At 42.5% G+C, this 15,548-nt stretch overlaps 1 protein-coding gene across 5 annotated transcripts in view; it reads right to left on the reverse strand.

Annotated features, from left to right (window-relative positions):
- SH3PXD2A (SH3 and PX domains 2A) overlaps positions 1–15,548 on the reverse strand; it is an 868,884-nt gene that overhangs the window by 83,471 nt on the left and 769,865 nt on the right. For all 5 annotated transcript variants that reach the window (XM_078643704.1, XM_078643703.1, XM_078643706.1 and 2 more), the window contains one exon: positions 8,083–8,196. In XM_078643704.1, coding sequence (XP_078499830.1) covers positions 8,083–8,196 — 114 coding nt within the window. The remainder of the gene's footprint in view (positions 1–8,082; positions 8,197–15,548) is intronic.

Consider the following 15,548-nt stretch of genomic DNA (forward strand, 5'->3'; position numbering starts at 1 on the left):
GGTGCAGTGAACAAAATGTGCAGATAAGGTCTATGCTAAGATAGGGTGCAGCTGACAGTGATCATTCCTCAGAGCGAATTCTAGTAATAGCTACGTTTTGGGAAACAGCTATATCAGTATAGCAGTTACGAAGGCAATGTGATTGTGATTATTCCTAAAGCCGGTCAGAAGGGAGTTCAAATGTTTGGTAAATTAGGCAAAGAATGCTAAGCATTTGTGTCAAATATTGAATTTTTGGATCTGAATTTCGAGTAAAAGGCAAGAAATGGCTCAGTGGTGCGAAGTTCACCAACGGATGTTCAGATCAATGCCATCCATTCAAAACAAGTTACATGGTACACAGGGTCTTGAAGGAGATTCCCTTGGCTAGAAGGCAGTGTAGATTAGTCAAAGCTTGAGATTTAACGCTCCAAAGTTGAAGATGATATGAAAGTCACACCACTATATTTTGCCCCTATTGGTATGTACATAGATGGTATTTTGGTACATCCCAATAATGTTTCGTGATGCACCTCAAATATGATTTTCTAATCCAATAGTGGATTGCCCCAGATGGGCAAATGTAGAAGATTCACCTGAGTTAGACAATAAAAGAAAGATTTGGCAGCCGGGTCAACTTGGGTGCCGATGAATAGAGTATACATCTAAAGGGACTAAAACACTTCTTACTAGTTCCAGTCATCCAGTCTAAGACTGTGAGAAGAAATAATCTAAATTCTGAAATCCGAAGCTCTATTTGTGGTTCTAGTATGAAACTTAAGTTTGCTGCCAAGGTAAATGTAGCAGATCAGACTGAAGGACTACAGAAGTTAAGGAAAAGCCTGTGGGGAGCCAGTGGTCAGAGATGGAACTGGAGACAAGAAAGGTGGTGTGCAGATGATGCAGAGAGTGTCGAAATGAAAGTTGAAGTCCAATCCAAGGCACTGTCTTGAATGTTAACATCACAGGGTTGGGAAGAAGGGTGGGGTGATTAAGAAGGCTAAAACTACTGAGATGTGGATAGCTCCATTCGTATCCAGATGGGGCTTCAGGTCATTCAAGTTGGTACTGGTGATGACTCATTCCTGCTCATCTGTTGAGAAAGCCGACTTGGCCTTCGGCCAGAAGGTTGAGGGTTTGAATGTTACTGTCAAACCGGTTCCAGAATGTTTATTTCTGGTCCAGGGAATACCTGGCTTGGCAGTTTGGGCTGGACTGTTCCCACAAGGAACAGGGTCAAGACTGATTTTGCATATGGCTGGGTCTAAACTGGAGTGGTGAAGTGAGCTAAAGAACGATGATGGATTCAACCTAGATCTGTGACTGAGGACGAGTGTCTGAAAACTTTCAGCACTCGGACCATTATCAAAATCAAAAGATGGTCAGGCAAGATATTTTGGCATCAAATGCTGCAAAATGAACCACTTTAGATTTTTTAACATTTGCTTGTTTACAAAACAGACAGGTATCGCTCTGGCCCCCTCAGAGCCCCCTGTTCTGAAGACATGTAACTGTAACGAGTTCTAGCTGCTAATGGTATAGCCTGGCGAGTTTAAAACGCATGAGTGAAAACTGTAGGTAACAGGATTTCCAAACATTAGGGTTTACATGTTAGTGGGCGGACCAAGTCATGCTTAATTTGTAAAGAAATAAAAGCCTTGTCAGGAGGACACTGCAGCTTGCACAAATCATTGACCCTGCCTGCGTTGCCAATGATAGTGCCAGCACAACTACTAACCATCAACCTTCTAAAAGTGTCCCAATTCAGACTATTCCAGGCCCCCAAAGCTATAAGAATGGCATGGGTGAAAGGTAATGGTCATTTTAAATATATATATTGAATTCATAAACAACTGCTGCTGTGCTCATTTCTAAATTAGACAAACAGTGCCACCATGTGGCAGACATTCACAAGCACAGGTGTTGACAATTAAGTGCAGGTGCCCAGCACTGGAAACCATCGACTCAAATTAGGCACTGGGACCAAGGAGACCTGTTCTGGGCTCGGGTCAAATGCTGGGCTCTTTTTGAACATCAGATCACGCAATCTGGCCACTTCACTGCTCTGCTGTGTAAAAAACACATCAGCCTGTTTAATGAAGGAGAGCCGATGCGTTACAGTCTGGACATAATTCAAACACAAAGGTGTTCTCACTTTCCACCGAAATTACAGTTTATAATAAATACAGAAAGAGAAATTAAAATTATAATCAATAGTGAGTCAAGTTTACTTCTCAGATCCATCTACTGAGAGCTGGTAACTTGACAGCAAGTCGAATTGAATTTAGGGTGACCAAGCTTCCCGGATTTCCTCGGACAATCACGGTTTTCAGAGGACTGTCCCGGTGTTCCGACGATTTTATTAATTTTGGCTACATGTCCTGGTTTTTGGGACAAAGGTCAGGTCATCCTATGAAGCAGGATTGAAAGGTATCTTCCCCTCTCACAGGGGCCTCTGAAGTCTAAAATAACTTATTGTTTTCTGCCAGGCAGCACAGGAGAAAAGGGGGGCGGTCTTGCGATTGCTAAGGGTATGTAGCCACGTAAATGTGTGTATGTATGGGCGTGTGGGTGTGTGTTCACTCTCACTCTCCTACTTTTATAGCTGACCTTTCCTGGTTTTTAATTCTCCAAATCCGGTCACGCTAATTGAATTGCAGCTTCTGCGACTTCACTCTTATTGATAACGCACGTTCTCTCCTCTACTTGTTCCTTAGGAAATCGATTTGTTTTAGTCCTGGGATACTATGGAGAACAAGAATGATGCACTTCAATGTCGTTTGCTGGATATTTTCTTTTTTAAAACACTAAATCTGACGTGATTTATTACTTTCTGTGGCCTCTCTCTGTATTTTACTTCTACAAAGAATATTCTTATTTAGTTTCAGGTTGATTTATGTAATTTCCAGAGGCTTTGCTGAACAGTCCACTGATTTCTCTTTTTGAAATACAAATACATGCAAAGCTTTGTCCTTTTCTGTAAAACTAGGAGGAGATCACTCAAAGGCTATATTTCACACTAAGTGACCAGGAAACCTTGGTTAATATCTTGGCTTCTCGTACTTATGCCCATTTGTGTAATCTTGTGCAAACAATTGTACACCACTGTGCTTATTTCTCTTTAATTTAAACATTTCAGAAGACCTAGAAGCTAAAAGTAATTCAATCATTTATAACATGCTATATTTTGCTTCATATGTAATAATACTTTTGACCGTTTATTATTGTATAGTACACCAAAAATGTAGGAGTCTTTTGTTTCATTCATGGCACCACAATCAGGCCATTTCCTTTTATAATCTTTCATGGGGACCTTTATTAAAATGTACACCTATTAATACATGGTTATTAGAATGCATGTACAATTGTTATGTAAAAGCCCAAGCTCGGGGAGGTGTCATGTATGGGGGTGAGCTGAGGGGGCACATTCCATCGTCCAAATTACTAAAAATTGAAAACAAATTCTTGAGACAGATTGTTGCTCTCCCGCAGAGTACCCCATTACTTCCGCTCAGACTGGACTTGGACATTCGTCCCATAACGGAGGAGCTGGGCCTAAAGCCCCTGACATTTTGGCGGCGCCTATGGAGTAGTCCAGATCTCTTAAATTACAGAGCTGAGTTGCAGGAATTTTTAGAGCTACCCAACGCCAAAACAATGCCATGGCTGATTTATATCAGAAGAACGTTGGAAGCAATTGGACTCTATGATCTATGGTCAGACCCACTAAATATGTGCCCAAAGACTCCAAAAAAGGCATTGAGGAGAGCTTATTACGATCATATGCTCCTTAGAGCCACGGACGGTGCACGGGAGGGGTCGTTGACCAACAAGTTCATTCAAACTAAAGATTCCTACCTTCTCGAGAGTGTTCTAGATGCCATTTCTCCACAACTAACCAGGAAATTATTTCTCCAATGGAGATACGGAACTCTTCCTCTAGCATCGTTCACAGCATCCTGGTCTTCCCACTCTTCCTCAGAAAGTTGCCCGGCCTGTGGTCATTCAAAGGAGAATGACGTTCATGTCATTTTCTTTTGTAGGGGGTACGAAAGGAGTAGGAAATACTGGCTAGTACCCTTGCTCAGGAACTTGGGATTTAGAACCTTTCTACCAGCCTATAGAGTCCTAAAGACAGATCTATCCCCCTCTTTAGTATTTGCTCTATCCAAATTTTTAACTTCCATGTGGTTTGCTCGATGTCGTCATGTAAAAATGATGTGTTAGATAATCTGTAGTCCTGAGACAGTCCCAAAATTGTGCTACATGTTTTAACTTTAATCTTTATCGTGATCACTAATGTCGTTTAATATGTGTTTTAAATTTTGTAAAATGTAATCTTTTATGATCTTGTGATCGAAATAAAGATAAACTATTGATTGGTTATGTAAAATGTTACTGTTTATGGTCTCGTCATATTTTTACATTCCATGAAAGGCCTTTGGATAGCTCGGCTCCTGCAGTTGCTCTAATGAAATGAAATGAAATATGGGTTTTTGTATAGCGCGTGTTTGCAGTGGCGTCTTAGCGCTTGCTGCCATAAAATACAAACAAGGAAACATCCAGCCGGTTAGGTACAGGTAAATAGCCAGGTTTTAAGATCCTTCCTAAAATGAATTAGATTGTTTTGGGTTCTAAGATGCAAGGGCATGGAATTCCATAGCTTTGGGGCTAAATGCCGGAAGCTTCTACCGCCCCACTTCAGCGTCTTTATCCTTGGAACTATAAGCAAGGACGCCGAGGCAGAGCGGAGACATCTTTGAGGGGCATAGCGCTCAACATATTGGCTAATCTGTCCGGGTCCCTTTCCGTGCAATGCCTTATGTAGAATGCACATAGACTTGAATTGGATCCTAGCCATAATAGGGAACCAGTTCAACTGTTCTCGAATTACTTGACTGATGGGACTGAATTTAGGTAAGTTCAGTAGTAGTCATGCGGCAGCATTCTGCAGAGTCACCTCTCAAACCGAACTCCCCCTTGTTCAGTCTGCCCTACTCTGTTTGTACAGCTCTACAGGCAACTGCAGCCTCAACCTATTACGTTTACTTTCTTGGAAAGGACAGATAAAGAAGTGGGAAGTAGGCAAACTCAAAGAAAGGAAAAAGGTTCAGTTTCGAACTATTAGTTTAATTCTGGTTGCTCACAGAGTCCGAAAATTAGTGTCTTTTTTAATTACTTGAACAGATCTAGGCTACAATATAGGTTTGTAAATCGCCAACACTGTTTGAGAAACAACAAAAGTTGTGATGCATTTAATGGGAAATATCAGCATACCGATAAAGCTATCAAATTGAAATTAAATAATGGACCAAAATGTAAAATTCCTCCTTGCACAGGCGTGACAACAGATAAATAAATGGTTGAATACGTTGTGAGGATGACAGCAGAGCAGGAAGCTGGTTATTCCATGAAAAACAGGGAGTCTTGAAAGAGCACAAAGGAGACTAGCAGTGTGGAGAGACTGTGAACCCCCCCCCACACACACACATTTCATGTGTAGACTGGTAGAGTATTGATGACGACTGTAGCATCCTCATCTGTTCTTGGTAGGGTGGGAAGACTAAAAGCAAGACCTTGGTTGGGCTCATGGTTTTATGCTTCTCTGGTAGGCCCAGACAAAGCATAATAGTTTAAGCCGGACCGGAGAGCCGGGTGGGACACAATATAACCCTGCTAGAATAGGAGAAGTAGCAACGCTATCGTCTGCGGAGGTGTAACTAAAATCATCTTTGCAATGGATATAGCTGCCAAGGTTTCAGATTGCCATGTGTGAAATTTTCGTAACCTCAGTGTAATTATGAGTGACATTTCAAAGACTATGAGTGACACTTTCTCATAAGCAAAATTAAGCAGTGAAGACGAGGGAAACATATATATATATTAGAAATTACACCGGAGAGTGAGGCTGAGGCATGCATAGATATCAGCCAGGCTGTGTTTTATTATGTAATACTAGTTTAGTAGCCTCAATGCCAGGGGTTTAAGTGGGATGAAAAAACTGGGGGGCGGGTGTCTCTTAAATGTAATTAAGGGTGTAGGTTAAAAACACGCAATGAGAAAAACTGTGTTGGCATATTGAACTGCCCGACTGGTATTTTGCTGCTTCGGTCATTGCATCCAGATATATAATACAACAAATAACATTACTGCAAGAACAAGTCAGGATTATTTAGCTTTGTCAGTGCTTATTAGTTGCATAAGATAAATAAGCAACAACTATAGCTTTGATGTTACATCAGTGTCAGTGAAGGGTGTTATTGCTGTAGAATTAAGATTTTTTTCATGCTGACGGGAAGGGCAAAAAAATGGAGAGCCCGACAGAGACCCATCTCACTAAACCCTAATAATCATTACCCCGAGCTGAGAGGTCTGCCTTAGGCGGCAAGTGGAGCCACTATCTGCGCAGCCCTGCAGCAGGCACCAGCTCACACCAGCCGCAGGCAGGCTGTCACAGAGCTACAGACAGGCTATGCTGATAGTGACGCTCCGGCTTAGCGCTGAAAGCCCGGCCGACAGGCACAATTATTACTGAAAGCAATGATGAGGGCTAGGGTACCAGCATGAGGGTCTCAGACTCCAGATCCTGCCTCATCCAGCACCATATTGACAATTGTGTTAACACTGACACCATATTGTGGTTAACACTGACAAACAGGGTGGCAAGTGTCTGAATCAACTAACTGTCTACTTACTGTGATCATTTTCAGCCGGAACTTGCGTGATTGGCACGTCAGACGGTGACTTGCACTGCAACGAAGGCTGCTGGGTGCTCATGCCATGAGTGAGATACCCCCACGGCAATCTGCCTTATACTTCGGTCCAGGCTGCTGCTGTCCTCACGGAGACCTGGCGGACCTGACAGTGACGGTGAGTCATGGCTCTCCGTACCTGTCACTGCACAATTCTCTCTGCGGCCGGCTCAAAACTTTTAAGTAAATGCTGCAGCGGCCTTTATTATAATGGCCTGCAGCACCGTGTGGCCGGGCAATCATGTGCGAGCAACAGCGCTGCCTGCCCCATAACTATTTACGGCCGCGTTGGTGCTTTCAAGTTACTGAACAATAATTTCCCCGCTCTCAGAGCCAGCAGGATGTGACATACCCCGCGGAGCCCTAGCTATTCATTGGGCAAAGGAAGTGACGTCAGGCAGGCTGACTCAGAGCCAAGCGGCACCGCAGCCATGGGTGATACATTGTAGCAGAGAGCCTGGGACTGGTAAGCTGAGGCCATAGCTTAGCTGGGATCACTGCCTCAAGACCACGGAAGCAGCCCGCTGGCGCAGGCAGACCACAGACAGTGCCTGCAGCGAGCTGCCACACTCACGTTTGCAGCCATCATGTACACCTGAGACAGTAACTATGCATTATGCGTGACAATGCATTTCAGTACGGTAATGCGGAGCACCACACTGAAATGCGTTAGTGTCACGTCTGAAGTGTGATACTTGGCAAGACTGAATGGGTATGCAGGCCTGCCGGGGGAGCTTCACTCACGAGTCCATTGAACAGGCAAAGGAGATGGGTAGCAAATAAACATAGCTTATATAAGGCGCAAAAACACATGGACTCTCCAGAGGTCATTTTCCTGTCCATATCGTGAACCTGTACTACAGGTAGACGTCAGGGAGCTGTGGGAGGCCGTAGACCCGAACACAGGGCTTTTATCTCTTTCAGAAAGGGACACCTTCAGCCTGTTTTAACTGTAAAGGAGTTGGCCACACATAAACCTCAATGAGTAAGTCATGTCTGATGTGGAGATGTCCCTCCGCAGTGTCCTGAGTGTACGTATTGCTGGGTTTAACTATATGGTTTATCAATTGCTCCAAGCTTGAGCAAAGGTGAAGTTTGTAACTAACATTATGGAATTGCAGTATGGTACAAAAGCCTTTTCTTGTTTGCTTATCCCCTTAGCACATTGATATGCATATTAACTTCAAAACAAGCACTCAATTTTTAGCATCCTGATACGGTTTAATTTAACTTGCATAATATCGCCTGCTCAACGTGGCTAGACGAGAGGGCGCGAAGACTACACAATTCCATATGCACAATCGACAAGTAATTACTGAATGGTATAAGTCTCCAAAAGGCTAGTCTGTACCTTCTCCCATTTTCGAGGTGTTAATGTCAGAGTCATCTCTTGTTCCATTCTGACACTCCAGGTAAGTTGCAGGGACCCAGCCCTGCTCTTCTGCCGTGCTCACAAACCACCAGCCTGAAAGACAAAAAATAAAATCCTACTTATTGATCAGTGAGAGGACTAACAAACTGCTTAAAATGCCAACATAGCTAGTTTAGCTTTATATGTCGACTACTAGCAGGTTGTCCAACATTAGTGCACAAAGACTGGATCTATGCCGTATTTTCATGACAGTGGGCGATTATGTGAGTGATTCATATTCAGATTTAATCTATGTAATTTTATCCTATGTGCATATTCTTCGTCGGGCATGAATGTAGCCAAGAAGACTAATGCTGGACACCCCGGTACTTCTGTCTGCACAAGAGAGCAATACTGCTGCGCCAGATATAGGACTATTCTTCATTCTGCATGAAAGACGAGGAAATTAAATTCAGCAGTGCGATGCAAGTCTTTACTACATCTTGTGCAAACAGGTTTCCCTAATTTTTTCATGTAGCACACATGGGGCTAAATATGGTTGCTTTGTTCCAGAAATAAAAAATTTTGTAGTCGGAGGCAAAGAAAAACAAGTTAATGCATTGCAGTGGTGTAGAAGTGATCATACAAGAGGATAACACATGCGCCCTGCATGGGTTTCATGCAAGCTACGCATAAAAAAAGAATTAAAAGGGAAACATTCCTAATAATAGGAAAGTGAATGAAACCACGGTTTCTGCTACTGGCATCTTGAAGACATTCAACTGCATAGATCAGTATAGCTGATCATTTAATTCGGCTCGGTTAGCACAAAAAGTACTGGTCGGTCTAGAAACAAACCATAAATCAGGATGGCGTAGATAAGTAGTCACCAATAAACTACTCAAGATATTGGCGCATATTAGCATGAAGGAGGCCGAGTGTAAGAGAAGATGCCAAACTGCGAGTGGAATATCATACTATTTAGCAAGTTCTGAACACTAAGTCCAAGTAGGTCACTCAGTTCACACATTAAGGTATATTCCAAATCAATAATAAACATCATAGATCTCCTGAGAAACCCACAATTATATTACAAATTTGAGAAAATCTATATAGAAAATGCAAAGAATGCCTCAAACAACTGTTTAAATAGTTGAGACAGGCTTGAGGCGAGGTGGTTAAAAGATTAGAAGCAAGAACATAAACTCCATTATAATAATAATTTAAAACTGAATAAGGCTGCTTTTTAATCAGTCAAAAAGAGTCCTTGGGCTAAACCATTAATAAATGCAGTTCGGAAATTTGGGGGGCTGTTCAAATTATTTAGTCCCTGACTCATCCAACTTCATTATCTACTAACATAATCTCTGTCAAGATCAGATTCTTTTTTATTGATTGAGACAATTTGATCTGTAGAATACAATCAGTCTATGACTACTAGCTGCCCAGTCATGCCCACTAATTTTGGTATGGTGGTGACTAAATTGTCTATACCCCCCCCTCACCCGAAAGAAAGGGGAAACATTATTCTCAGGAATTCTGTAACTCACTAGCACAGCACTTTCAAATGCAAAGTGGAGCAAATCTATACCACTTTTGATAATAGGGTAAAATCGGATACTCATGACACCATAAGATCACAATACCCGAGTGCTCCCACCTTCTCAGAATTCAGAGCAGTACCCGTGGATGAGATAACCGCTCATATTATAAAAACAAAATCGGTCTCTACCCATGATCCTCTCCCTCCTATGATATTTAAACAAGCCCCTGAGATCCTTGGCCCAAGTTTAACCTCCATTTTTAATTCAATGATCACAGAAGGTGTGTTTCCCTCTATTTGGAAGAGGGTCTCAATTTTGCCCCTTTTGAAAAAAATCTAACCTTGATGCACTACACCCAGGCAACTATAAGCCGATCTCGCGTCTTCCATTTCCAGCTAGGTTGGTTGAAAAAGTAATGAATAACCAGCTCACATCATACTTGCATGAGCACAACTTGCTGAATGAGTCTCAATTTGGATTCAGGTCAGAACATAGCACAGAAACAGCCCTAATAAAGGCCACAGATGAAATTAGAGCAGTATTAGACGCAGGGCGAGCTGCAGCTCTTGTCCTGCTCGACCTGTCAACGACTTTCGACACAGTAGACCATAAGACGCTGCTTAACCATCTGAATTCTCTTGGTATTTCAGAAAAGGAATTGGCTGATAGGATACATTCAGTTGCTCTGGGCGACTACACCTCTCCGTCCTTCATACTTCCATGTGGAGTACCACAGGGTTCCTCTTTAAGTCTCACGCTCTTCAATGTATATGTATCTGAACTGGCGGCATTAATAAGATCATTCGGGATGGCACTAACATCCTACGAGGATGACACTCAAATCGTCGTGTCCATCTGTAAAAATGCCCTACCGCCAGTAAAAAGATTTAGGGACTGCATGATAGCAGGTAACTTATGGATGAGATCACACTGCCTTAAGTTCAACTCAGGGAAGACTGGTAATACTGCTCAGTAATTACTCCCCATCTTGGTCTCCGACTTGGTGCCCAGATGACCTGGAAACAGCACCGATCCCGGTCCCTAAAGACAAAAATCTGGGTGTGGTGAGAGATGAGAGACTGGACTTCGAAGCTCAAGTCAAGACAGTTTCATCATCCAGCTTCTTTATACTCAAAACGATAAGGAAAACCTTACCTTTGATTCCACCATAAAGCAGGAAAACTGTAGTTTCATCTTTAGTCCTTTCCAAACTGGATTTTACAATGAGCTATATCTCGGTATACCCAAGAAGCAACTACATAGGCTTCAGATGATGCAAAATGCGGCAGCAAGGCTACTCGGGACTCCCAAATTTCAATCAGTGGGAAAGCAACATCGGAGTCTGCATTGGCTACCAGTCAAAAGTTGTATTGAGTTCAAGTCTCTGTCCTATACATATAAGGCACTACATGGTACCGGTCCTCAGTTCTTGAGGCGGTCACTGTATTGGTACTCTCCAAACAGATGGCTTTGATAACAAGGGGCAAAATTGATACTTTCTCAGAGACTTTTTAAATCAAACTGGGGCGGTAGAAGTTTTAAGATGGGGGCTACGAAGCTTTGGAACACCCTCCCTATTACCATCAGAAATCTTCCCTCCTTGATTTATCTTCCAGGAAAGCCATTAAGACCTGGTTGTTTGATGAATAGTGCTCCAGCTCACTTCTTGATTGTTAGCGCCAAGACACCGTTGGTATTCGTGCGCTGTATACATTTATAACATAACTTAACATACTCTCCTAAAGGAAGCAGGGCTCATCTATAGTCTTTCTATTGTGTTCACAGTAGATTTATCACTTACCTCTTGTCCAACCTTAAGAACGACTGACAATCAATCTGGTTTTTTAATTCTGCCATTGATCTGCACCCTTATTAATATCTCCATTGGTGAATCCAAGCTCCTTTGTTCTGGTGATCCAAACATAAGAAAATAATCTAGACTCCAACATGTAGGCCAGATTTGTGATACAAACTTTTACCAGTCTTGGCTGAGCTCGTTGAAATATCTGTGGTTATCAGGGTGTACCTGATCAGTATCAGTGCCTTTCCCTTTTACAATCCATGTCTAGGCATTGGCATTGGATAGAGATGGCCTTGTTGGGTTTTTGTTGAAGATGCTTTAAAGTTTGTGGATGACGGACAAGCTGTTCTTTTGATCATGGATCTTTCAGAAGCCTTCAACACAGTGGATCATGGTGTCCTACAGAACAGATCTCAGCAGGTGAAGCTTGGTTCTTTTTTCAGAATGATGCAAGCATGACTAATGCTCTTTAGGGTGCTACCATAAGCTGAACTTCTCAGTATCTAAACAGCTCCCTTATTTACTACAATACCACCAATACGGTGAGAATATTCAGCTCCATATCAGGATCTGTGGGTAGGGTCGAGATACTAGACCCTTCAATCCTGATTAAAGCTTGGACACAAGATATTTTTTATAACGTTTCAGAGCCAGGATAGAGACTGTAATTTTTTTTCACAATCTGCCAACACAGCACTGCTACAACTTCTGGGCTTTAGGTCTGTTACAGCCCTAACACTACAAAAAAATAGAGGTGCTATATTTGTTGCTGATTTGATCCTTGAAGCACAGGTTAAAATATTTTCGCCCTTTGCCCTAAAAAAAAACAGTCTATGTGGAGAGGAGTATATGCTTCTCTGACTACATCAATGTGCTTTATGCAGAAGTTTAAAACAATCATTATTATACAAGCTCCAAGCGGCCCAAAGTGTGCTGGTATGGATGCATGCCAGTGGCAATGTAGGCAGAGAAACGTGCAAATTAGGAATAAATATCCCATTAAAACACCATTGCGTCAGCCAGTAGTTCACTCTACCCATCAACTTCCAGAGCAGCACCATGATCCTGGCCCTACATTACCTTCTCCCCTTGCTTCCAGAGGCTACGAAACTCATAGGGCCCCGCACGTGTGGCCACTGTTTTAAATGGGTACCATTATACCATTCACAAAAGTGGGGATTTTTAAGGAAAGATTGTGATTTCAACAGACACACATCAAAAGTCCACAGATGATGCTCGATCACTACAAACAACCTCCTAGGTAACCAATGGCATAGCTAGCCCTTTTGCCACCCGGAGGTCCTTTCGTTTGCTATAACTTCTAGAGGAGGTGACACTTTTCACTGAGATTGGAAAAGGTGAATAATTGGGGCTAAGCTTCTATGCTACCATTCCATTAAAAAAAAAATACGACTCATATATGCAAACAGTCAGAAATTGTCGGATACCTGCTTTATGTTTAATGGTTGCCTCTCATGGTGTGGCGAGTGAAGAGTGTGAGTGATACAAAAATCTGGCAGCGACCCACAGAGAAAGGTATACCACGAACCCCATACCTGCCCCGACGTCCATTACCCGGGCATGAAATACTTGGACCTGCTACAGACTGAGAAACACTTCTAGGCGCAGCTTTCATCTCCTACAAGAGATACTACCCTTCATTAGCTACAAGGGTCTGGATCTCATTTAATTTTCCAGGAGATATTTTGTAACATGCTCATCAGTGAATACCTAGATATTAGCAAGCTTATTAGAAACAGAGCCCATCACGTTTCCTGTTTTCAATCAGCATTCTATTAGCAGTCATGCCATATACAGCTTCACCTCCACCAGTGATTAAGGCTGGGGGCGTAAACCTGCCACCTCTTGAAATTTAGCGGAGATAGGGGAAGAAAGGTTCTGGAGACATCAGTTCAAAGGGGGCTGCCCATCCACAGCGCTCTCCAGGGGCGGCTCCTCCGTTTGAGTGGAGAAGCGTTACCCCACATGTTAAAATGCCCTTCCATGTCCCAGAATGGAAAAATAAATGGTAATAAAGCTGGGTTATTTCCATTTTATTTTTTCAATATAACCTCGTCCTCATGCTCGCGTCAGGATGTGGGTGGTGCTGTTGACCTGCCCATCTGCACCATGCTCCCAGGTCTGCAATCGATGGATGTAAGTGGCAATAAAACAATGGCATAAAGGAGGCGCGTCTGTATGGGGAATAACGAGCCAGACCACTTGTCTGGTATCAGCCAGCAAGATTTGATGAATCAAGCTGGCACCAATGCTACTATAACGATGCCACGTGACTGCAGCCCCTCACATATAAGGGAACGTCGTAAAACATCTTGCTTTGGATCACACAATGTCAGAATGCAGCTCGTTGTATCCCTGGGGACTGAGTCAATCTTAATTGCAGCAGGTGGCACATTGTGTTTGAGATGGCTGGTGGAGGTATCAGAGTTCCGACCTAATTGCATATGTCTAATCATCCCACTATTCTATCTCTCTACACACTGTGGAAATTACAGACCTTGCCTGTCGCTGTAGTAAATTTCTTGCAGTGAGCGTCAATCAGTGATAGTTGCCTCTTGCACCTCACGCTTCAATGCCGTAATATCGCCCTGTATCTTACCCTTTGTCCTATAATATGACCGAGTAAGAACTAGCTTGTATCTTGAGGTCATGGTTTAACTTTCCATGAACATCTCAATGACACACAGACTGTATTAAGGTAAGTCAGTGAACCATCTCGGACCACTGCCCACTCCTGTGCTTGCAATTCTGATGACAATCCATGAAATCACAAAATTATCTAAAATTGTATCCCAGGAAGGCAGGAGTTATTAATGTTTGACTCCTGCTTTCCTCCGTCCACGGGACATAAGACTGTGGCCAAGCACGGTGTGTAAATAATATGAGGGTTATCTTCGCCTCAGAACTCGCTCTTCAGCCACAGATCGTGCTAGTTTCAGCAGAGGAAGTTTAAAGAATCTTTCCCTCAAAGGGTGCAAGCTATCACCGCGCTGTAGTTGTCAAGGCTTGATTCTGCCAAAAGACCATATTCATTTCTTTATTTGTGGTCCATGAACATGACCTACCTTTTAAGGATTTAAAATATATATCCTGTTGCAAACCTTGGGCGCCGTGCTTGCTAGTACAGACAGTTTATAAATTTGTCATATTCAAGTAGATTTGGAAAGTAAATAGACTAAAATTAAACAAATTCTATGTCATCCCTTTTCCTTCCTGTAAATGTTTTCATACTTTTTGCAGTTTGACATTTTTTACTCTGTCTACAGTTTTTAAAGTGAGGCATCCTGAAGGCAAAATGGGCATGTGCAGCTTTCAAACCGCTTCACCCATATCACTAGGAATCTTTTACTGCCTCTTGGACATAATAGTACAGATGAACAACCAAGTACTCCATGCAGAGAGAAAATGCTTGGTGAAGAATTCAGCCAGGCAGGAAGTATTGGAGAGTGGGTGAGGGGGAAACAGATGCAGCTGGAGGAAGAGGAAAACGCGACAAAGAGCAGGGAAGACTGGTGGAGTGTTTAAATCAAAACAAAAAAAAGTGTCCCCTTAAGAGAACAGTGGAAGGATACAACTCGTCCAATCAGAACACTGGGAGACCTAAATGCTCCACGGTTGGACAAACAGGATAAGAGCAAATTACTGAAATAGGCACAACGCCATCCAATCACGAGTAAGGGATGGCCCAGAGCACATTCTAAGCCTATATTATGTGACAGAAAGAATAGGTCAGTTTACGGACAACTGCAGTGGAGTCCAAAAAGAGAGCCCTGGAGCTGCCTTGTATCATAATTTAATCCAGTAGATTTGATCTTCAAGTCCATACACAAAAATCAGTCTCGTAAACTGAATGAAGCAGTAGTTTGCTAAGGTTGTAAAAACAGCCAATTCCCGCATATTGGCATAGAATTGCAGCCATGCAAGAAGTACTGCTGTGTGTTACTAGTACTGCATGGTAAAAGCAAGTTAACAATTTGACTGAACACTTTAGAAGGTATCACAGAACGATAAAGGGACAAGTAAAAAGATACAAGAGTATTGGCTTAGACAATAAAACTCCCTATAGAATAGCAAAATATTGCAAAACAACAAGTAAGACA

This window comes from Lissotriton helveticus, chromosome 5_1 (genome assembly GCF_964261635.1).
Source record: "Lissotriton helveticus chromosome 5_1, aLisHel1.1, whole genome shotgun sequence".
NCBI classification, from domain to species: domain Eukaryota; kingdom Metazoa; phylum Chordata; class Amphibia; order Caudata; family Salamandridae; genus Lissotriton; species Lissotriton helveticus.